At 45.6% G+C, this 24,918-nt stretch overlaps 3 protein-coding genes across 3 annotated transcripts in view; 1 reads left to right on the forward strand and 2 right to left on the reverse strand.

The window, feature by feature from the left end:
* LOC109877131 (microtubule-associated protein 1B) overlaps nt 1–9,850 on the reverse strand; it is a 90,316-nt gene extending 80,466 nt beyond the window's left edge. The window contains exons 1-2 of the mRNA XM_031812390.1: nt 9,596–9,850; nt 8,256–8,357 (exon numbers count right to left, since the gene is read on the reverse strand). Of these exons, the coding sequence (XP_031668250.1) occupies nt 8,256–8,357; nt 9,596–9,845 (352 nt within the window). The 5' untranslated portion in view covers nt 9,846–9,850. The remainder of the gene's footprint in view (nt 1–8,255; nt 8,358–9,595) is intronic.
* An 11,694-nt stretch (nt 9,851–21,544) lies between these two features.
* On the reverse strand, nt 21,545–24,070 carry LOC109877656 (uncharacterized). The gene is made up of 2 exons (XM_031812634.1): nt 23,535–24,070; nt 21,545–22,948 (listed from the first exon to the last, which is right to left on the reverse strand). The coding sequence occupies exons 1-2, from the start codon at nt 23,779–23,781 to the stop codon at nt 21,615–21,617; spliced, it is 1,581 nt and encodes a 526-aa protein (XP_031668494.1). The 5' UTR covers nt 23,782–24,070; the 3' UTR covers nt 21,545–21,614.
* LOC109877446 (TP53-binding protein 1-like) overlaps nt 24,060–24,918 on the forward strand; it is a 57,208-nt gene continuing 56,349 nt past the window's right edge. Inside the window, 2 exon segments of the mRNA XM_031812391.1 lie at nt 24,060–24,164; nt 24,536–24,743. Of these exon segments, the coding sequence (XP_031668251.1) occupies nt 24,097–24,164; nt 24,536–24,743 (276 nt within the window). The 5' untranslated portion in view covers nt 24,060–24,096.

The raw sequence follows: 24,918 nt of genomic DNA on the forward strand, positions 1-24,918 counted from the left end.
TTTAAAGAGAATAGGGTGCCATTTGGGACGTTTCCTAAATTTCACACCCTGTTCACATACAGTATCTCTATTCCAGGTAATACAGTCATTTTCACTTCACACTCACTTCTATGCTAAATACCTTATTTCTTCCCTTGCCAATTAAAAAGCAATACTGTTAATATAACTTGTGGGTTTTCAGTGAATTTATGCAAATCACAAAGCTCATCTGCATTTCTCAGCAACAAAATAGTGATCAAATGAAGATCCTACCTTTGTAGCATGAGAGCACTGGCCCTTGTGAAATGAGTGGGTGGATGGAGAGAAATATAGAGCTCTAGAGGCTCCTTTGATCAGTTTCTCACACGGGATCATGGGAAGTGGCAACAACATATGCTCAACTCTGCTGCTGCGTCAATAATGAGATATATCAGTGTATATCAGAAATAGACACACAAAAATAAAGAGTATTTCAGTGACTGCTTATACAAGAAGGACCAATGAGGAGGAGATGGAGATGACATAAACTCATGGTTTGACAGTTGCTGCTGTAAGCAACAGGCAGGGTAGTCACCAGAGAAGCATGCTAGAATGGACAAAATAATAATAAGCAAGCATGGTTTCTAGGGTTACGGTTTGGGTTAAGGCCAATCCTAGACTAAGGGTTAGGGTTAGTTATCAAATCTGCATTTGTGAATAGAAGGCATTGTACTTCCGTCTTCTCCAGCATGGCCGGATAGTGATGACCCACAGACATACAGTAGTTCCACGGCTACACTGGCTCACCACAGGCCCTAGTCTCATCTTCACCCAGGGAAGATTGTGTTCACTTTGACATTAGAGCCATTGATCCACAGTCTGGTCGATACTCCCCATATCATCTATAGCTCATTTCCATGGTACCTTCTCTTGTCTGGAGAATAGTGACTCCATTCCAGGGCAGCATTCCAAATGGCACCCTATTCCCTACATAATGCTATGGGCCCTGGTCAAAAGTAGTGCACTATATAGGGAATAGGGTGCTATTTGGGATGCAGACTAAGAAATGACAATAATAGAGATGTCTCTACACAAGACATGCAGACACAAAACATGCAGACTAAGAGATGACAATAATAGAGATTTCTGCTGTCTCAGCAGACATCTCTATTATTGTCATCTCTTAGTCTGCATCCCTTGTGTCTGCATGTCTTGTGTGGCTGTTCCGGAAGCCCAGACTCGACACAATCTGATAACTAATCAACCTTCTGCATTTTCAAGTATTTTGGTGGCAGCATCATGTTATGGGTATGCTTATCACCAACAGGGACTACAGTTTGTCAGGATCAAAATAAATGTAAAGGAGCAAAGCCTAGGTAAAAAGTGCAGAAAACATGCCTCAGTCTTCTGAAAACCTAACCCTGGGATAGAGTTGTATTTTTCAGTGGGACAATGAACACATTAAAATACCAAAGACTTAAATCTCCTTGAAAATCAGAGACAGGGTTGAATATTGCTGTCCATATTTTGATTCCCAACAAAACTTACAGAGCTTGAGCAATGGATACATGTTGCCCTAAGGGTTGGTAGAATCTCATTAGAAGTGATTTACAGTTGTAATTGCTGCCAAAGTTGCTTCCACCAAGTATTAACTCTGGGGTGTAAAGACATACAGTTGAAGTTGGAAGTTTACATACACTCAGGTTGGAGTCATTAAAACTCGTTTTTCAACCACTCAACCACAAACTATAGTTTTTGCAAGTTGGTTAGGACATCTACTTTGTGCACGATTGTCACGACTTCCACCGTTCGGGCGGCGCTCGGCAGTCGTCGTCGCCGGCCTACTAGCTGCCACCGATCCCTTTTCTTTTTCGTTTGGTTTTGTCCGTCTTGTGTTCACCTGTGTCTAGTTTAGGCTAATCAGTGGGGTATTTAATCTCGCCCTACCCGCTAGGTTTTGTGTGGGATTGTTTGTTTTACTGTCGTTGGCTTGGGTTGCGTTTTTCCCTGTTAAGCAGGTTTATTTCACGGGACTGTTTTTCCTGCACGTTAGTTTAGTAGAGGAGTGTGTTCCTCTGTTTTCGACTAGACTGCATTCCTGTTTTCTAGTGGCTGCTTTTGTGGTCCTCTACCTGTTGTGTTGGTGGACTAGTAAATAAAATGCCCTTCTTGAAATTCTTGCTCTCCTGCTCCTGACTCCACACCCACTTCTCCTAGGGAGATACTGACAGAATCCCGCACCAAAAAAATCATGGAGTCAGTAGGAGCGGACACACCCTCCGTGTCCATGGAGTAGCGTTTCCTCCAGCATACCACCGTTTTACACCGTCTGGGGACGGCTATGGATCAAGTGATGGCGAGAATGGAGAGATGGGAGAGGAGCGGCCTCCCTACCCCGTCTTCAGCCACTTTCCAGCCTGCACCACCACCTTCTCCGGCGGCATCCGGACCCAGCGGGATTCGGCTCGCGCTCCCGAGGGAGTACGATGGGATGGCTGCCGTCCCAAGGGGTTCCTGCTCCAGCTGGAGCTTTACCTGGCAACCGTTCCCCGACTCCCTCGGGAGGGGAGAGTGTCAACGTCCTCATCTCCTGCCTTTCGGGCAAAGCCCTGGAGTCGGCCAACGCGATCTGGGAGGGACCCTTACCCAGAGTTCACCCACGGCTTCCGGGCTGTGTTCGACCACCCACCGGAGGGCCGAGAGGCGGGTGAACGTCTGTTTCATCTGAGGCAGGAGACGAGGAGCGCACAGGAGTTCGCGCTGGAGTTTCGGACCCTGGCTGCCGGCGCAGGGTGGAATGACAGGGCCCTGATGGACCACTAAAAGGTGCAGCCTACGGGAGGACGTCCGCAGGGAGCTAGCTTCTTGAGACACCACCCTCACTCTGGACCAACTGATAGACATGTCCATCAGGCTGGACAACTTGCTGGCTGCTCGCGTGCGTCCAGATCGGGTCCTGTTCGTTCCACCTCCCAGCACTCCCACTACGACACCCATGGAGTTAGGGGGTGCTGCAGCTAGGGCGACCGGAGGAGGAGTCTCCTCCTGCACCAGTTGTGGTTGGAGAGGGCACACTGCCGACCGGTGCTGGAGGAACTCGTCTGGGAGTCGAGAGGGCAGACAGAGCACTGCTCGGACACCCCAGGTGAGTCAGCACCAGGCTCACCCAGACCGCATTGCGGCCTTGCGTAATTGGCCGACTCCGACCACGGTAAAGGAGGTGCAGCGGTTTTTAGGGTTTGCCCATTACTACCGGAGGTTTGTCCGGGGTTTTGGGCAGGTGGCTGCTCCTATTACCTCACTGCTGAAGGGGGGGCCGGTGCTTTTGCGGTGGTCAGCGGAGGCGGGCAGATATTTTGGTCGTCTGAAGGCTTTGTTTACCGATGCTCCCATATTGGCTCATCCGGACCCCTCTTTGGCATTCATAGTGGAGGTGGACGTGTCCGAGGCTGGTGTTGGAGCCGTGCTATCTCCGTAGGGAGACCGGGCAAAGGGAGGAGACGTCAGGACTTAGAAAACCGATCCACAACGACCAGGATCGTGGTGTTGCCCTATGAGGGAGGAAGATCCGTCAGGAAGTCCACCGACAGGTGCAAGCACGGCCGTTGTGGAACGGGTAGGGGTTGTAACTTCCCTCTGGGCAGGTGCCTGCGAGCCTTGCACTGGGTGCACACCGAGCAGGAGGAAGAATAAACCCTCACGTCCTTGGCCAAGGTGGACCACCAGTACTTCCCACTAAGGCAACGCACCGTCCGACCGATGCCAGGGTGACCAGAGGAGGGTTACGTGTGGGCTCAATAGATCAAACGGTCGCAGACAGCAGATGGAACGTACAGGTGCCCAGCTGGACACTGGGGGGGAGTGGGCTCTGTGCTTAACGCCAGCTCGATGACTGCGTCCAGCTCCCACACCACCGGTGCCACCAGGCAAGAGGCCGGAAGTATGGGAGTGTGATCCATGGACCGCTTCTCTGTGTCATACATCCGGGACAGTGCGTCTGCCTTAGCATTCTGGGAACCTGGTCTGTAGGACAGAGCGAAAACAAAACGGGTAAAGAACATGGCCCACCTTGCCTGGCGAGGGTTCAGTCTCCTCGCCGCCCGGATGTACTCCCGATTGCGGTGGTCCGTCCAGATGAGAAAAGGGTGTTTAGCTCCCTGAAGCCAATGTCTCCACACCTTCAGACCCTTGACAACAACTCCTGGTCCCCCACATCATAGTTTCGCTCCGCCGGGCTGAGCTTCTTCAAAAAGAAAGCACAGGGGCGAAGCTTTGGTGGTGTGCCCGAGCACTGAGAGAGCACAGCTCCTATCCCAGCCTCAGACGCGTCCACTTCCACTATGAACACCAAAGAGGGATCGGGATGAGCCAGCACGAGAGCCAAGGTAAAGGAGCCTTCAGGTGACCAAAATCCCTGTCCGCCTCAGCTGACCACTGCAGTTGCACCTGTCCCCCCTTCAGCAGTGAGGTAATGGGAGCTGCTACCTGACCAAAACCCCGGATAAATCTCCGGTAGTAGTTAGCAAACCCTAGAAACCGCTGCACTTCCTTTACCGTGGTGGGAGTCGGCCAATTACGCACGGCTGAAATGCGGTCACTCTCCATCTCCACCCCTGACATGGAAATGCGGTACCCTAGGAAGGAGACAGACTGTTGGAAGAACAGACATTTCTCAGCCTTGACGTACAGGTCATGCTCCAACAGTCGACCAAGAACCCTGCGCACCAGGAACACATGCTTGGTTCGTGTAACGGAGTATATCAGAATGTCCTTGATACACCACTACACCCTGCCCGTGCAGGTCCCGGAAAATCTCGTCAACAAAGGCCTGGAAGACTGATGGAGCATTCATCAACCTGTACGGCATGACAAGGTACTTATAGTGCCCTGAGGTGGTACTAAATGCTGTCTTCCACTCGTCCACCTCCCGGATACGCACCAGATTGTAAGCGCTCCTAAGATCCAATTTTGTGAAGAAGCGCGCCCCATGCATTGCCTTGATCGCACTGGCGAAGAGAGGCAGCTGGTAGCTGTACCTCACAGTGATCTGATTTATACCTCGATAGTCTATACACGGGCGCAGACCTCCATTCTTCTTCTTCACAAAAAAGAAACACAAGGATCCCAGGGATTCGGGGACATATATTTCCATAGCCGCTGTCTCCTCCTGTGACAGAGGATACACGTGACTCCTGGGAAGTGCTACGTCTACCAGGAGATGTATCGCACAATCCCCCCGTCAATGGGGTGGAAATTGAGTCGCCTTCTTCTTACAGAAAGCGAGAACCAAATTGGCATATTGTGCACGATGTGCACGGTGGAGACCTGGTCTGGACTTTCCACAGTAGTCGCACCAATGGAAACCCCTACACACCTCCCTGAGCACTCTCGTGACCACCCCTTGAGAGCCCCCTGTGCCACGAAATAGTGGGATCATGATAGGACAACCAGGATAGGCCCAGCACCATGGGAAACGCAGGAGAATCAATAAGGAAGAGACTGATTCTCTCCTTGTGACCCTCCTGCGTAACCATTGCCTAGTGGAGCGGTGGCCTCCCTAATCAGCCCTGACCCTAATGGTCGACTATCTAGGGCGTGCACAGGGAAGGGAAAATACACAGTAACAAGGGAAATCCCTAAACTATGGGCAAATGAACGGTCAATAAAATTCCCAGCTGCGCCTGAATCGACGAGCGCCTTATGCTGGGAAGAGCGCCTTATGCTGGGAATGCGGGGAAAACTCAGGAAATTTGATAAACACATACATGTGGGCAACAGGAGGCTCTGGGTGAACCTGGTGCCGACTCACCTGGGGTGACACGATAGTGCCCTGCCTGCTGCCTCGACTCCCTGAGGAATCCCTGCACCATCTGTGAACGCAGAGGGCACACTGCTGGTCGGTGCAGGGAATGGCCCCTCCTCCGTTCTCCCTAAGCGCAGCTCCATGGGCGTCGGAGCGGCGGTGCTGGAGGATGGAACTGACAGGCACCGATCCGGACGTCCGCGGGTAGCCAGCAGGTTGTCCAGCCGGATGGACAGGTCCACCAGCTGGTCCAACGTGGGGGGGGTGTCTCGGCAGGCCAACTCCCGACGGACGTCCTCGCGCAGACTGCACCGGTAGTGATCGATCAGGTGTCTGTCGTTCCATACCGCACAAGCGAAATCCTGCGCACTCCTTGTCCTCTACCTCAGGTGGAACAGACGTTCACACGCTGCTCGACCCTCAGGCGGGCGGTCAAGAACTCTGCGTAATGGTCCAATGCTGCGTCTCCTTCTCTCCATACGGCATTTCTCATTCCAGGTCTTTGCCTGAGAGACAGGAGACGAGGGCGGACACACTCTCACGTCCTGAAGGAGCCGGGTGGATGGTCACCAGGTAGAGCTACAGCTGGATTAGGAACCCCTGGTATCCGGCAGCCGTCCCATCATACTCCCTCGGGAGCGCTAGCCGAATCCCGCTGGGACTGGGTGAAGGAGGGCTGGACAGTGGGGCCTGCTGTAGTGGGGCTGGCGGAGGTGCTGGACAACCTCCTCCTCTCTCCCAACAATCCATCGTTTGCAGCACGCGATCCATGGTGGTGCCCAGATGTTGCAACATGGTGGCGTGCTGCTGGACGCGCTCCTCTACTGCCACAGGGAGGGCGTCTGCTCCTGCTGACTCCATTCCAGGTGAGTAATTCTGTCATGCGTTCTGTGTGTAGCTGGTGTAGAGGAGTCAGGTCGCAGGACAGCAGATATGAGTAAATAAACTTACTTTACTCAAAATATACAAATGCGATACAATAAAGAGAGCCCACATTAACGGACCGTACTACATACAAACAATTACTCACAAACAGACATGGGGGAACAGAGGGTTAAATAATGAACAAGTAATTGGGGAATTGAAACCAGGTGTGTAAGACGAAGACAAACGCCGCCCGAACAAGGAGAGGGACCGACTTCGGTGGAAGTTGTGACTGTGGGCAGAACTGAAAAAACGTGTGCAAGCAAGGAGGCCTACAAACCTTACTCAGTTACACCAGCTCCGTCAGGAGGATTGGGCTAAAATTCACCCAACTTATTGTGGGAAACTTGTGGAAGGCTACCTGAAATATTTGACCCAAGTTAAAGAATTTAAAGGCAATGCTAATAAATACTAATTGAGTGTATGTAAACTTCTGACCCACTGGGAATGTGATGAAAGAAATAAAAGCTGAAATAAATCATTCTCTCTACTATTATTCTGACATTTCACATTCTTAAAATAAAGTGTGATCCTAACTGACCTAAGACAGGGAATTCTTACTATGATTAAATGTCAGGAATTGTGAAAAACTGAGTTTAAATGTATTTGGCTAAGGTGTATGTAAACTTCCGACTTCAACTGTACGTAATCAAAGCGTACACTTTGAAAATGTTAAGCAGGTTGTGTAGATAAAAAATGTAATTATTCCTTTTTTATATTTAATTTTAAGTCAGCAAAATGTGACAACTGTGCAAGGAGTGTGTAGACTTTCACTAGGCACTGTAGGTGTGTATATGTGTCCTTCAGCAGTCATAACCGCAGACAGACAGGCAGGTGGATGTCAATGATAAGGCCCCTGCAAGTTCTTGCAGCAACTAACAACAGCTCTGAAAGAACCCTGTTCTTTGGCCGAAGTGTTGGTAAAAAAAAAACACAGCAGTAGAGATGAGTGTACAACTTCCTTTAGAGCCCTTTAAGGAACCAGGGCTCTGGTCAAAAGTAGTGCACCAAATAGGGAATAGGGTACTATTTGGGACGCAACCCATGAATTCTCTCAAACGGCTCCTGTCACCAAACGTTATATTTATTCTGGCAAAACCTTTCAAAAGCTAGTTAGTGTAATAACAGAGCAAAGCTGTCCAGATGTTATCAGGGCTGATGTATCAACTCTTTATGGATTAGGCTCATAAGGAGGAAATATGAGGAAACGTTACATCTGTTTTTCAGCTTTTTCTGTAAAATGTGGTAAACACAGAAACCAAACAGACATGACACACAGAAACACTAGACTCAAGACAATGGGATGACACTGTTCGTCAGTTCCTCTCCTCTCGTTAGTATGTATGTTTGAGATTGACTGACTATATTGCAGTCGGACTGCTCGGAATCACTGATCGACAAATTCCCTAGCATCCTGGAAAACGACTCATTATGTGATCAAGATGAGTGATTCTGCCCCTCGCCTTCCTCAAACTGATCCCTTTGAACGTGCTAATTTATTGCAAGGTCCGTTTGTCCATGTGAGTTGTGCAACCCCAAACTGTCACCTTTGATCCTGAACAGGACTGACCTTTGACCTCTGAGGAGAACTGGGCAGAGTGTCGCGTCGCGAAGAGCTGTAGCTCTCTGTTCAGGTCGCACAGAGTCAGATCGATGTCCCACGACCGCAGTCCTGTTAACACACAATAACAAATGTAGCATGATGCACTACATGACCCATAATGCTCTATAACTATACAACAAACACATTACTGTTGGAGTGGAGGGGCCTGTCTAGGGTCTGATTTCTACTGCGTGACCAAATGAACATGACCCTGCTGGTTGTTATTTCTCCTTGGCACTGATTGGTAGATTTCTACTAATAGGCTGGAGAGGGCACACACCTGTCTTTCACCATCTTAATCAACCACTGAATCAAAGGCATGGAATAAAAACCATTAAACACCATGGCCTTCGAGCACTGAGATGATAACCCCTAATGTACAGTAACATCGTAAAATGACTGGGTTGGGAAATAACCTCTTGTAGGAAGATGATTGTTATTAATATTAGCAGTTATATGATGAACCTTATTACGCCCCCTATAAACAGTGAGCTACTCAGTATGCAATCTGTTTCCCTGAATGATGCCAGTTCTTATTTAATAGAGTGTCTATTTGGTCAGGAAGAGACATCAGGGCAGGGTTTGTTTTTTGTCTTGATTGGCCAGTGTGTTGCCTCCATGGACAACCGTATTCTATTCAACGACCCGTCACAGTTTTCTCTAGAATAATTTATCATCATATTCACATCATGTTTTTTTGTCTGGAATTATTTCCTTTCATCTATATTCCAGTGTTTCAGATAACCCAGTAGGGCCTACTGATTGCACATTTGAAAATTCTTAGTTATTCTAGCCAACTGCAATAACTATGGAGAATAATCCATTGCAAACTATAAAGAGTAATTCAGCCCTTTATTCCAGAAACCATTCAGGATATCACATACAGTAGAATAGTTTTGTGTTCCGTATTGCTATATGCAGCCATATAGGGGGCTATACATCTGGTGCAGTGTCCTCTATGTATGCATTACCAAACAGCTCTGTTCAATGTGAAATCCAACCCACTCATGCTGCAGCCTACGTTTGAGATGTAGGCGTCATCTGCTCCCTTTTAGATCCGCTGCAACGGATGAATTAGATGACAATATTCCTAACGAAGTCACAGCTTGTTCTAAAAAACTATTTGGTTTGACTTTTGTCGTACATTTGAATATTGCAAGTGCAGGCCAATGCATAGGGGTCAAGCCTCTGACATTTAAACAAACTACGTTTTTACATAAAACAAAATCTTTGTGGGCAATCTTGAACTTCAACAGTTTAGAAAGATGTGTAAAGACTTATAATACCCAGTCAAGTAGCCCACTCACCCTGTATTATGTGTTTTTTGGCAGTCTGAAGGTGGTGGTCCGTTGAGATTTCTCCGATAACTATCAGCATATAAAATCTCCCGTGGTTGAACGGCGGTCTGGTCCTATGGTGCTGTCCACGGTGAAAGGGTAGGGCGGGCTCGCACTGCTCCTCCGGCTCTCCTGGCGCTACAGAGAGCGATGCTGCTGCCATGGGGATTTCCATGGCAACAGCACGACGAGTGGAAGCTGGGTCCTTTTCCATCTCCATGACAACTGCATCCGGTGGCAGCACAGTGCATGAGGGATGGCTGGGGGGAGGACCAGTGGGTGTGGCTTGTGAGAGGGACGCGATTTGATTGGTGCAGGGTTATGTGGCTATTTGATGTCACAGCATGCCATTGGCCAAATCCGACATAGGGATTATGATAATATTTATCAAGTTTATCTGAATCGACTGTCTTGCATGGGTAGTGGTTGTGATGATGATGATGATGATAATGAATATGATGAGGAATATGATGATGTTGATGATGAGTGGTATACCACATGGTCCTCCTCATTTGTTACATCAATAAGTTAGTTAACATAGTTAAGTTCCAAAATACAAAATGGGTCAAATAAACATAGCTGTAAACCACCAGCATTAGGCCTACTACAACTAGTGCTGTAGTTTCCTAATAGGCCTACTACAACTAGTGCTGTAGTTTCCTAATAGGCCTACTACAACTAGTGCTGTAGTTTCCTAATAGGCCTACTACAACTAGTGCTGTAGTTTCCTAATAGGCCTACTACAACTAGTGCTGTAGTTTCCTAATAGGCATACTATAACTAGTGCTATAGTTTCTTAATAGGCCTACTACAACTAATGCTGTAGTTTCCTAATAGGCCTACTACAACTAGTGCTGTAGTTTCCTAATAGGCCTACTACAACTAGTGCTGTAGTTTCCTAATAGGTCTACTACAACTAGTCCTGTAGTTTCCTAATAGGCCTACTACAACTAGTGCTGTAGTTTCCTAATAGGCCTACTACAACTAGTGCTGTAGTTTCCTAATAGGCCTACTACAACTAGTGCTGTAGTTTCCTAATAGGCCTACTACAACTAGTGCTGTAGTTTCCTAATAGGCCTACTACAACTAGTGCTGTAGTTTCCTAATAGGCCTACTACAACTAGTGCTGTAGTTTCCTAATAGGCCTACTACAACTAGTGCTGTAGTTTCCTAATAGGCCTACTACAACTAGTGCTGTAGTTTCCTAATAGGCCTACTACAACTAATCCTGTAGTTTCCTAATAGGCCTTCTACAACTAGTGCTGTAGTTTCCTAATAGGCCTACTACAACTAGTGCTGTAGTTTCCTAATAGGCCTACTACAACTAGTGCTGTAGTTTCCTAATAGGCCTACTACAACTAGTGCTGTAGTTTCCTAATAGGCCTACTACAACTAGTGCTGTAGTTTCCTAATAGGCCTACTACAACTAATCCTGTAGTTTCCTAATAGGCCTACTACAACTAGTGCTGTAGTTTCCTACTAGGCCTACTACAACTAGTGCTGTAGTTTCCTAATAGGCCTACTACAACTAGTGCTGTAGTTTCCTAATAGGCCTACTACAACTAGTGCTGTAGTTTCCTAATAGGCCTACTACAACTAGTGCTGCAGTTTCCTAATAGGCCTACTACAACTAGTGCTGTAGTTTCCTAATAGGCCTACTACAACTAATCCTGTAGTTTCGTAATAGGCCTACTACAACTAGTGCTGTAGTTTCCTAATAGGCCTACTACAACTAGTGCTGTAGTTTCCTAATAGGCCTACTACAACTAGTGCTGTAGTTTCCTAATAGGCCTACTACAACTAATCCTGTAGTTTCCTAATAGGCCTACTACAACTAGTCCTGTAGTTTCCTAATAGGCCTACTACAACTAGTGCTGTAGTTTCCTAATAGGCCTACTACAACTAGTCCTGTAGTTTCCTAATAGGCCTACTACAACTAGTGCTGTAGTTTCCTAATAGGCCTACTACAACTAGTCCTGTAGTTTCCTAATAGGCCTACTACAACTAATCCTGTAGTTTCTAATAGGCCTACAACTAGTCCTGTAGTTTCCTAATAGGTCTACTACAACTAGTGCTGTAGTTTCCTAATAGGCCTACTACAACTAGTCCTATAGTTTCCTAATAGGCCTACTACAACTAGTGCTGTAGTTTCCTAATAGGCCTACTACAACTAGTGCTGTAGTTTCCTAATAGGCCTACTACAACTAGTCCTGTAGTTTCCTAATAGGCCTACTACAACTAGTGCTGTAGTTTCCTAATAGGCCTACTACAACTAGTCCTGTAGTTTCCTAATAGGCCTACTACAACTAGTCCTGTAGTTTCCAAATAGGCCTACTGCAACTAGTCCTGTAGTTTCCTAATAGGCCTACAACTAGTCCTGTAGTTTCCTAATAGGCCTACTACAACTAGTCCTGTAGTTTCCTAATAGGCCTACTACAACTAGTCCTGTAGTTTCCAACTGAAGTTGTTTCTATTGAATAAATAGGTGTATTTATATCCCTGTCTCTGGATGTACCACCAGGAGATGTTTCCAGTAGGCTGCCATACTGACACTTCTTTGTTCCCTCCCTGAACACAATAACCCTTCATCTGTGCAGAGACGTTCACAACAAAAGGCCTCAGAGACAAAGCTGAATAGAATATGCTTTTGTATAATGTTAATGTATTTCATTATCTCCTAAAATAGCTGGAAAATAACCAAATTAGCTACAGAGGGGAAAAGATGGCATGAAATTACCAGAAAATTGGAGAGTGTTCATTGAGTTCTCCACTTGCCATGTTTTATAACAGGAAACTCGTTGTTGTGGGACATAAATGATCTTGAATCAGGATGCATATTAGCCTACATATACAGTTGAAGTACATTGATCTTTACTTTGGAAACTGAGAACTAAATGAATAGTAAGACTTCATTATTTTCACCTTTGATTGACGACAATGAATTAAAAGGGTTGTTTGTCCTCATAGCAGGCCTATGTAACTCATATAGTCACCCTATGCCAGAAACATTCAGGTAGAGATGAAATTCAGCGCCAGAATATGAACATTTATTTCAGATTTCGATCTGTCATTTTAAGGCCATTTTGAAATTAATAATTAATAATTTAAAAACCAAAATCACTGTTTGACTTTGACCCTTATAGTTGACACTAGATATTGTACTATAGGTTCAGTTTCTATGTCTGGTAATTACAGCGTATAGGTGGTTTAGGAGCTATATGACCAGGAGCTTTACGTCATATAATCTCCCCGGAGAGTACTATGCACTGTACCAAACAGACCAATCTGGGCAATTATCCAAGAAAGAACAGGAGAGAGAGGGTGGAGGACAGGACTGGAGAGATTTGGGGAGTAAAACAAAGATTTACACAATTTGTGATGTCATGCTCAGCATTTGAACAGCTATCTCAGAACATAAATAATTGCTGAGTTATAAATACATTTTCCCCATGGAGGTTTTGTTTGACAACCTATACCACATGACCTAATCTGAATATGAAGGGACGTGTTGTGCACTTGAGTGAGAACCCAAAAGCGATTTAACAAAAACAGAGTCCTTTAATGTAAAAACACAGGGAGACATAGATCCTCTTCAGATGTAGAAAATAGCAAAATAGACAACCCTCAGAGAGGGCGACAAATGAAACAGAAAGTCCTTCTGATATTTACAAAAGAGTCCCCTTCTTAGCAGCAGAGGAGAATAGCTGGGTTGCGGCGACAGACTGCTGGTCTCTCTGGGTAGGCGCGGGTCGTAGCGGACAGAGGTACCTGATCACACGTAGCATCAGAAGAACAGGCAGATTCCGACAGGATGGGACAAGGGTGAAGCAAACAAGACGATAGTTTGGTTCTGGCATGAGAAACTCAAACGAGAATCTGACAAAGAAAGAAGCAGGAACAGAGAGAGAAATAGTGACCTAATCAGAGGGAAAAAGGGAACAGGTGGGAAAAGGGTGAACGAGGTAGTTAGAGGAGATGAGGAACAGCTGGAGGAGGAGAGAAAGAGAAGGTAGCCTAATACGACCAGCAGAGGGAGACAGAGTGAAGAGAAAGAAAAGGAACAAAACATATTATATCACAAGACATGACAGGACGTCTCGTTTTTTCATCATTCACTTGATTGGTCTCTGATCTGACGTTCAATATCTGACTGTATTATACACGTATGAATAGTTGAACATTGAGCGTTGAAAGGACACAGCAAATCGGGAAGAGATTGTATTAGTAGTTAGTATTTTATAAGTATCTCCATTAGCTGTTGCCAAGGCAGCTGCTACTCTTCCTGAGGTCCAAACAGGAACAAATCAACACATCACAACAAATCAAAACAATAGTCTACATCATAAATTAAACAACACATCACAACAAAACAACAGTCTACATCATAAATAAAACAACACATCACAACAAAACAACAGTCTACATCATAAATAAAACAACACATTACAACAAAACAACAGTCTACAATACAAAAACAACACATTACAACAAAACAATAGTCTACAATACAAAAACAATACATCACAACAAATCAAAACAATAGTCTACATCATAAATAAAACAACACATCACAACAAAACAAGTCTACATCATAAATAAAACAACACATCACAACAAAACAAGTCTACATCATAAATAAAACAATACATCACAACAAAACAAGTCTACATCATAAATAAAACAACACATCACAACAAAACAATAGTCTACATCATAAATAAAACAACACATCACAACAAAACAATAGTCTACATCATAAATAAAACATCACATCACACAAGACATTGTGCAATATACACATGTTCACCACTCCACCATTACAAATGTACAATATCAAATGTACAATATTACAACAATACCATTTTTAAAATGTGGTTGTGTCTTTTGATCTTACTTTGACATGAAGTATGATCAGAAAAAGTTTTTGAGAATTTAAAGTTTTTGAGAATTTAAATACAAAGAAAGCAATATTTGTAAACAATTAGTCAACAGGAAGCAGTAGGCCTATAGCCATTCACTGTCTTTTCACATGGTGGCATTTGATTCACCCTAGCCTTCCTTCTTCGACACATTTACATGTGCATGGTTGCGCTCACCTTATATATCTACCAAGGCTGCTGTGTTTGGGAGGTGCCTGTCAGATGGTGACGTCTCCCGCAGCAGTGAGAGATGGCTGGGGTTGTTAATACTCCACGTCTCTGCTCTGGAGTAAATCTCCCTTCTCTCAGCAGGACAGTGTTTGTGTCCCAAATGGTACCCTATTCCCTATTTAGTGTACTACTTTTAACCAGAGCCCTATGGGCCCTGGTGAAAAGTAGTGCACTATGTAGGAAATAGGTTTCCATTTGGGACATAGCCTGCCAGTGTTACAGCCCTCAATGAGTCAGCACTCCTATTGATCTCACACTGAGACAGGCCTGAGCCAAAGATCCTCTAAAACTGAACCTGCTGTGCTTGAGAACAAGAGTATCTACTGCCCTCTGTAGGACTAAATGAGAACCCTTTTGGATTGATTGCTTTAAAAAGATTTCTGAAGAATAAGTGTAATATTAAGTCCATTGGTTTACTAATAGACAAAACAGTACCGTGAATTAAAATATTAATGTTCATTTTCTTACATAATTTCTCTAAATGAAGTAAATGACTGGTTACAATGTTGATTGGTATGCAGGATATTTCAGAATGTGGTTTAGGTTGTACACAGTTAAAGCACAGACCAAAACCAACATATTAGTGTGACAAGTTGAAATGTTTTTAAAACAGTCCCGTAGGCCAGTAGACTCTTATAAGCTCTTAGCTTGTGAGATCAGGATGGTTCGTACGAGGCTAGTGGGCCAGTGGTTCCCAACCTTTTTCAGTTACTGTACAACCAACTGAATTTTTCTATGCCAGGAGTACCCCTGAAGTACCCCGTCATGTGCATTTTACCAGTAGACCCATGGTCTCATGATACAGATTCAGATTCAGAGTGTTTAATAGTCACATGTACAGGGTTACAGGTGTGATGGCAGGATACAGTGAATATCTTAGGCTTCGAGCTCCAACATGCAGGACTAAGTGAAATACAATAACGAAAATGGTAATAAAACAACAACAATAGTAATAGAAATAGCACTATATAATAATAACAGCTGTAGCAGTGATGAATAAATAAATGTCCATGGGTTGGCGGCAGAGTAAAGACTGTTGAGGGGGTGTGGGGAATGACCATAGAGGGAGCAGCAGGATGATCATTGAGGGTGTGTGGGGAATGACCATAGGGGGAGCAGCAGCATGATCATTGAGGGGGTGTGGGGAATGACCATAGGGGGAGCAGCAGCAGCATGATCATTGAGGGTGTGTGGGGAATGACCATAGAGGGAGCAGCAGCATGATCATTGAGGGTGTGTGGGGAATGACCATAGGGGGAGCAGCAGCATGATCATTGAGGGTGTGTGGGGAATGACCATAGGGGGAGCAGCAGCATGATCATTGAGGGGGTGTGGGGAATGACCATAGGGGGAGCAGCAGGATGATCATTGAAGGGCTGTGGGGAATGACCATAGGGGGAGCAGCAGCATGATCATTGAGGGGGTGTGGGGAATGGCCATAGGGGGAGCAGCAGCATGATCATTGAGGGTGTGTGGGGAATGACCATAGGGGGAGCAGCAGCATGATCATTGAGAGGGTGTGGAGAATGACCATAGGGGGAGCAGCAGCATGATCATTGAGGGGGTGTGGGGAATGACCATAGGGGGAGCAGCAGCATGATCATTGAGGGGGTGTGGGGAATGACCATAGGGGGAGCAGCAGCATGATCATTGAGGGGGTGTGGGGAATGACCATAGGTGGAGCAGCAGCATGATTATTGGGGGTGTGTGGGGAATGACCATAGGGGGAGCAGCAGCATGATCATTGAGGGGGTGTGGGGAATGACCATAGGGGGAGCAGCAGCATGATCATTGAGGTGGTGTGGGGAATGACCATAGGGGGAGCAGCAGCATGATCATTGAGGGTGTGTGGGGAATGACCATAGGGGGAGCAGCAGCATGATCATTGAGGGGTGTGGGGAATGACCATAGGGGGAGCAGCAGCATGATCATTGAGGGTGTGTGGGGAATGACCATAGGGGGAGCAGCCGCATGATCATTGAGGGTGTGTGGGGAATGACCATACTGGGAGCAGCAGCATGATCATTGAGGGGGTGTGGGGAATGACCATAGGGGGAGCAGCAGCATGATCAATGAGGGTGTGTGGGGAATGACCATAGGGGGAGCAGCAGCATGATCATTGAGGGTGTGTGGGGAATGACCATAGGGGGAGCAGCAGCATGATCATTGAGGGTGTGTGGGGAATGACCATAGGGGGAGCAGCAGCATGATCATTGAGGGGGTATGGGGAATGACCATAGGGGGAGCAGCAGCATGATCATTGAGGGGGTGTGGGGAATGACCATAGGGGGAGCAGCAGCATGATCATTGAGGGGGTGTGGGGAATGACCATAGGGGGAGCAGCAGCATGATCATTGAGGGGGTATGGGGAATGACCATAGGGGGAGCAGCAGCATGATCATTGAGGGGGTGTGGGGAACAAGTGAAAAAAAAACAATACAAATTATAATAACAAAAATCTAGAATATATACTGAGCAAAATTATAAATGCAACATGGTCCCATGTTTCATGGGCTGAAATAAAAGTTCCCAGAAATTGTCCATATGCAAAAAAAAAAAAGAATAGCTTATTTCTCAAAAATGTTGTGCACAAATTTGATTACATCCCTGTTAGTGAGCATTTCTCCTTTGCCAAGATAATCCATCCACCTGACAGGTGTGGCATATCAAGAAGCTGATTAAACAGTATGATCATTACACAGGTGCACCTTGTCATGATGCTCCTGTACTGCCCGTGTCTGAGTGATTGAAGAGGGGAGAACAGGGCATGACTTGGATGGCTGGGGTCGCTGGTGATGTTCTTAGCCTTTCTGCGACACCTGGTGTTGTAGGTGTCCTGTAGGGCAGGCAGTGTGCATCCAATGGTGTGTTCGGCTACATGTATCACATGTATCACCCTCTGAAAAGCCTTGCGGTCCGCGGTGGTAGAGTTGCCGTACCAGACTGTGATATAGCCCGACAGTATGCTCTCGATGGTGCTCATATAGAACACTGTGAGGATCCTCAGGGACAGGACGTATTTCTTCAGCATCCTGAGGTTGAAGAGTTGCTGTCGTGCCTTCTTCACCACGGTGTCCATGTGGTTAGAGCATTTGACCTTCTCTGAGATATGTACGCCAATGAATTTGAAGTTATTAACAGTCTCCACGGCGGACCCGTTGATGAGGATGGGGGCGTGTCCAGCCTGGTTCCTCCCGAAGTCCAGACTCAGCTCCTTTGTTCAGCTAACATTGAGGGAGAGGTTGTTTACCTGGCACCACACCGTCAGAGTGCCTACCTCCTCCCTGTTGGCTGTCTCGTCGTTGTTGGTAATCACGCCTACTACTGTTGTGTCGTCAGCGAACTTGATGATGGAGTTGGAACTGTGTGAGGACCCTCAAGTACCCCTGTGGGTAGGCCAAGTGCCCCCAGGGGTCCTAGTACCCTCTGTGGATATGCCAAGTACCCCCAGGGTCCTAGTACCCCTGGTTGAGCACCCTAGATTTTACAATTCTAAAATCAGTGAATCAGACAGCCTAAATACATTGAATAAATTGGATTCTCAAACTTGAGCTGTCCCAGTAGGCTACATCACATTTTCTTCTGGATTAGATATTCCATTAACCTGTACCATACAGCTAATGACAGTACAGAATAGTTATAGAACCAACCACAATATAGAACCAACCACAGCATTACCCTACTTGTATTATTTTAGTGCACATTTTTGTTCATGCTCACTTTGCCAAAAGTGATGAAAATATAGCCTAACATAATTACATGATCAACATTTTAGATTTATTAAAAGTAATCCCAGTCCCACAATAAATAACACATGTGTCATCCTGCACTTTTAGAAGAAACAAAGTTCCAAAAGGGGTCTTCGGCTGGCCACATAGGAGAACCCTTTTTTGTTCCAGGTAGAACCCTCTGTGGGAATGGTTCTAGATTGAACCCAAAAGGGTTATACCTAGAACCAAAAAGGGTTATTCAAAGTGTTTTCCTATGGGGACAGTCGAATACCCCTTTTAAGTTCTAGATGGCACCTTTTTCTAAGAGTGTGCGCACCTCAGCACCTACATGCACTAATTATGCCAACATGTTAAAAAATGCCATTGCATCTTTAAGTGGTAGTGTCTGTATCCACACCCTGTCTTCCTGGAAAAGAGAGGAGGGGGGGGGGGGGACGAGAGAGAGAGAGATGTGAACGCAGTCAACGCGCACCGTTATTGCTGCAAAGGGGGCAATACAAATCTCATACTTTCTGCTTGCAAAAGAGGAAATCAACTTTTCAGGTAAAGCAATAGTTTGTACTTTCTAGCGCCTAATACATTTTGGAGGGAAACGTGTCATCATATAGGCCTATTTGATCATCAATGTCACTGGTTCGTGTTCAAGGACAGGTTCAGAATAGTGTCTTGCGTTTGGATTTTCGTTCTCCAGCTGCTGCGCATTTCATATTTTCGGTTCCAACTCAACTGGTCAGCTTGGCGATGTGACGCGCCAGCACGATGCACCGCACCGTGTACGTATGTGTCGCCTATAGCCATATGATTTCCATATCAGTGGTGCTGTGTTTAGGGTTGGGCTTGAAGAAAAGTATGCACGATCTAATGCTGTTGTTCCGTTTTTTTATTTAAAAAATGTAAATAGTTAAATCATATTTATGTATAGGCTAGCTTATTTTAAACATTTTGATTAAACATTTTATGCATATATTATATATTGTTTATCAACGAAATTAGGCTATAAATAATATCAGCTCATGAGGTTGCATGCTGTCCAAGGACAACCCAAAATGTGTCATCTTCATTGCAGGGTAGGAGTGTATTATGGGTGCCTCATTAATGTACCAAATATAGCCTACTTGTGATTGCTATTGAGTTGTACTGGCTCAAATAACCTTTCTGTGCTGCATGTAGATACACGTTTAAACAAATCTAATCATTTGAATAAACTATCTCAGCCTAAGCTATTCATTCCCATGCTACACTAAGGGAACGATCATATGCTGTTCTTTCTCAGCTGAGGTGGTTTATGAAGACTCAGAGTGCCAGTGGGTCAACTAGACTCAAGGTTCTCTGTGTTAAGATGTAAAGACTAAAGACCTTGTTATAAATACATATTTCAATAGTTGCCATAGCATCACTAATGGACTTGGTGTCCTCTGACAAAAAATAAGTGAGACGTTTCAGAGTCAATTCCCTGAGGATGTGGGAATTTGCATAAAGCGTTTTCCTACATTCAAACATCAAGCCCTTTTCTGTGGCCTATCTTAGAATGAGATATAAATGTGCCTATGGCAGCATTTTAAATGGCACCCTATTCCCTAGCCATTTCAGACACAGCACATGTCTGGGTAGATGATAGTAGATTATATAGTGGAAACTATCAGTAACCGTAATGTACCATCCTACATCTGATCCAATTGATTTCATTAGGCACACATAGGTAAGCAACTGCATGCTGATTACATACTTGGTTAGAGATAAATGCTAAATGTCCTGGGTCCTGATGCATGAGAAATATTTTCTAATGCCGCCCTACTTTTGTGAGGAACAGATTGTGGCGTCACCATAGAAACAGAGGGAGGTTAAAGTAGTCCTGAGTATCCATGGGACTGGTTTGATTAAACAGATAGTTCACCTATGTCATGAAATTAAATGAAAAGAAGTCCATGTTAGACGAGACAGCAATCCCCACATTGATTTTGTTTACATAGCCAGGGCTGCCATGGTGCCACCAGCTGCAAACGTTGGCAATCTTTACCCTAAAAAACTGGCTGAGTGAATGAACTCCAGGCATACAGGAATCCTGTTAAAATAACTTGAAATCAAATAATTCATCTATGTACAGATTATATACCTAGTAATATTATGCTCAAAATGTGTGTATGAGTTATTTCACTCAGCTCCCTTATGGAAAGACTATCCACCTTTGCTTTCACTTCTAACGTGCTCATAATGCGGAGAGCCAGCAGGAATTTACTTCTAACATGCTCATAATGGGGAGAGCCAGCAGGAATTTACTTCTAACATGCTCATAATGGGGAGAGCCAGCAGGAATTCACTTCTAACATGCTCATAATGGGGAGAGCCAGCAGGAATTCACTTCTAACGTGCTCATAATGGGGAGACAGCAGGCATTCACTTCTAATGTGCTCATAATAGGGAGAGCCAGCAGGAATTGACTTCTAACATGCTCATAATGGGGAGAGCCAGCAGGAATTCACTTCTAACATGCTCATAATAGGGAGAGCCAGCAGGAATTCACTTCTAACATGCTCATAATGGGGAGAGCCAGCAGGAATTCACTTCTAACATGCTCATAATGGGGAGAGCCAGCAGGAATTCACTTCTAACGTGCTCATAATGGGGAGACAGCAGGCATTCACTTCTAACGTGCTCATAATAGGGAGAGCCAGCAGGAATTCACTTCTAATGTGCTCATAATGGGGAGAGCCAGCAGGAATTCACTTCTAACGTGCTCATAATGGGGAGAGCCAGCAGGAAGGAGATGAGGAAAAAGAGGCCATTTCATAGCCACCGACAGGTCTGATTGGAGTGCCATGTTATAATGATGGATTGCATTTAGGTTTTTTACCAGTGTCTTAAGCACTTCATATTCTGGGGGCAGCTCACGCCATCTATACAACTGCTATTGAACACAGCCTGTGACTAACCCTAACCTAACCCAGTGTCCAGTATCCACACATCACTCCTTCAAAGCTCCACTCTACCACATGTAGCCGATACATCAACCAAAGTTCAAATATACATTGTCAGTCATATTATATTTTTTACTCCCAACAAACTGTTTATTACAAGAAAATGCAAACATCATTACAGATATTGTGTAACCTAACTCTCCAGACAGAGGATCTCTTCTTCTTCTATTGGGTTGTAGAACGCAGCTGTGTGCTGTTGGGAGATCGAGGGGAATGAGGGAGGCGATGGCTGACTGGGTAAACTCTGATCCGTTAACACCTTCTCTATCATACAAAGGTTTCCTGAGAGCCCCCTCGTCTTCCTGTCCTCCTTCCGAATGTTCCTGAGCATGCTGGTTATCTGGCGCCGGCACTTGACCCAGTCTTTACCACATTGACGCATGTCTAAACGGCGAAACTTGGTGGTGACAAACTGTCTTATGGCAGAAAGTTTGTCCGGGTCCAGTTTGTTAAGGCCCAGTGCAGGGATGCCCTTGAGATTGCTGGTGGCGAGTTCACATTGGGAGAAGACCGCGTGTAGAAGGTATTGCACTGTTGCCCTAGGCGTCTGAAACTTGTGTGCGGTTCTAATTGTGCTTGCAGGAAGACGCACATTCCACTTCATGTAGCCCAGCCAAAGCAACTCATCCCTCTCTGTGTGTGTTATGCTTCTCTGAATTTGTTTGCCTGCAACAGGTGTCCTTTGAGCTGACAGAGGAGTCTTCTGCAAAGGCTCAGCAGTGGTTTGGCTGCCAGGCAGATGGTTCGTCATTAGGTGGCTTTCTACTACGGCTTTGGCAAGCTGGATAGTTTTATCCTTGGGGACATGAATTGGCAACCTGCGAGAGACATTGGTCACTTTGTCCTGACTAGCCAACGGGCTACAAAGTTCTATTTGGACCTGTTGTTCCTCTTCCTTAATCAACACTTGATCATAGTCCCCCTCAACCTTCACAGGACAAAGCTCCTCAACCTTCACAGAACATGACCCCTCAACCTCCATAAGACATGGCTCCTCAACCATCCCAGTACATTGTTGGTTCATACCATTTGGTTTAGCCATGCTTGGCACTTCTCTCACGGTATGCATTTGATTGTCTCTGTCTGTAAAGGTGTCAGCAAAGAGAGAGGATTGAGTGTTATCTTTGTAAAAGTCTCTCTCCGCCCTGAGATTGACAGTTTCGACTTGCAGAGCATCATGCCTGGACTGCAAATCATTTAAGGACTTCCTCAGGACCTCACACGATACACAGGTGCCCAGGTCCTGCTCTTCAGTTTCTTCTGTGGTGTCAGCATAACTGTCCCTCAGGTCAGCACCTCCAACCTCACTAAGGTCAAGGCACTTCTTCTTCTTCACTGCCCTGTCATAGCTCTGCAGGTTTCTTTTCCCTTCTGTTTGAGCTGTGTTCGGACTCAAGGCATTGTCCTCTGGGCGAAGGAAGAGGGATGGGGCAAAGTCAGGGTGGTCCGGATGTAAGTTTGGTTTTTCTGAAATATGAACTCAAATTAGATTTCAGTCTCTTCAGACAGACACTTAAATTATTGCACTGGAAATGTGGTGTTCTATGCAGTTGCCTGTGTGAACTGTCTGACAGTTTACCGTACATCACTTCCTTCATGAAAACTCTGTAGCTTGCTAGCTCTTTGTCGGGAAGCCAACCACTGTCATAGGGAATGCATCAAATTGACTGGCCAGCAGATCGACCAGCTTGCTTACAGCTGCACTAGGGTCAGACAGGCTTGTTTAGATTAGAAATGGCTTGTATAATGTACCTCAATCCAGGGATGGAAAATTAGTTGTTCTCCGAATTGTCCCATTATCCCAACTGTTACACCGAGAAGTTTGAGCTGCTATTTTTTTTGTTGCATTTGTTCAATCTTCTAGGTGTAACAGTTGGGATAATGGGCCAATTCGGAGAACAACGCATTTCTCATCCCTGGATTGAGTTATGTTTTCCATGCCATACCTCACCCCCCTCAATTGTCTTAATCTACACCGGAAGCCTGTCCTATCCTAGCGCAGCTGTAAGCAAGCAGGTAGGATCTGTTGGCTACGAACTGACCATCAACTTACTTAAAACAAAGTGCCTCCCACAAATGCGAGAGGAGGTAGTAGGGTGCCAGTCGTTTCCCATTTGGAGTACCAATTTACCACCCAAACGGGAAGGCAGATCTGGTTCGGGGTTTTCAATCTTCACCATTTTTATCCAAGTTTTCCTTTGACTTTGAGCAATTTCGTTCTCTCCAGTAGGGAATCGGAAAAACCCTAACCCTCCTCCTTTCCGATATTGGGCCTTGCACCCCCAAACACAACATTGCATTTTGAAGGTCCGTAGCTAGGTGTTCAATTCTGGTGAACGACGTTAACTAACTAGCATTAGATAGTTAGCTAAGCTGTCGTATGTTTATGCCAAATATTTCCCCTGTGAATGCGTTTGCGGGTTTCCGATTTCGAAGTTCTGCTGCCAGAACAGCCTTGTTTACAAATGTTACGATTTCGTAAAATATAGCTAGCTGTAGAGTATGACGCTAGTAGTTTTGATGTTTTACTCAGCAAGCGTCTCAAACCGCGTCTTCTAACTGTTTTGGTATGACGACAGAGCCAGAAGCGTCCCAGATCAATCATAACCATCCTTATGTGTAGTTTTACGGCGAAAGGGGGATGGGCTAATGAAATTATTGGGCTAGTTGTTGGACCACCAAGGTAACTAGCTATGCCAAAAGGACACCAGCTCAAATTGTGGTTGCAATCGTTTTAGCAGACTAGCTAGCTAAGTGAATAAATATTATACATGGCTGTTTTTTTATGGACTAACTAGTGTGCTCAACGTTTTGCTCTCAGTCATGTGCTGTGCTCTCACTTCCTAAACGTAGCTCGGCTAACTCGTTATCGGTAGCTAGCTTGTTAGACTAGCAAATTCTGTTATGGTCTTCTAACTAGCTATTTATCGGAAAGAGGACTGCAAGTCCATGGCACCAGACGGATCGATTCAGTTGTATTATATTGATCATGTTTACCTAACACTCGGGCAGTTGTTCCTATAATATCTGCATTCGCTCTTTGTTTTGGCGCAGCAGCTACGCTACCTGCCATAACCCGATGGATCCTAGCGGAAGTGACCTGGATTCGAGTCTGCCCCATGCAGAGAACCCGTGCCTGATCGTGGAGGACTCCCAGCCCGACAGTGCGGCACTGGAGGACGACCCGGACAGTAGCTACCGCGCCTTGCTCGCCCGCCGCTTGTCCAGCCTGCAGCCTGCCACCTCCCACAGCCCTGTACTGGTGAGTAGCACCGTGTAGAGACAGCGGGAGGTAACGAGTGAAGATGGGCTTGAACCAGCAACTGTGGTTACAGTTACAGTAAACCTCCTGTGCCAAAATGATCCATGTCTACTGGCAGGAGTAGTACCGTAGATGAAGAGAGAGAGCCATAACGTTAGATTAAAATATCTCTAGG

The sequence above is a fragment of the Oncorhynchus kisutch genome, unplaced genomic scaffold (genome assembly GCF_002021735.2).
Source record: "Oncorhynchus kisutch isolate 150728-3 unplaced genomic scaffold, Okis_V2 Okis03b-Okis08b_hom, whole genome shotgun sequence".
NCBI lineage: Eukaryota > Metazoa > Chordata > Actinopteri > Salmoniformes > Salmonidae > Oncorhynchus > Oncorhynchus kisutch.

Coding starts and splice junctions, on each gene's coding strand:
- LOC109877656 (XM_031812634.1), bottom strand. CDS start 23,781: ATGCAATGTTGTGTTTGGGGGTGCAAGGCCCAATATCGGAAAGGAGGA. Junction 22,949..23,534: donor TGGGAGGCACTTTGTTTTAA/GTAAGTTGATGG, acceptor TTCATATTTCAG/AAAAACCAAACTTACATCCG.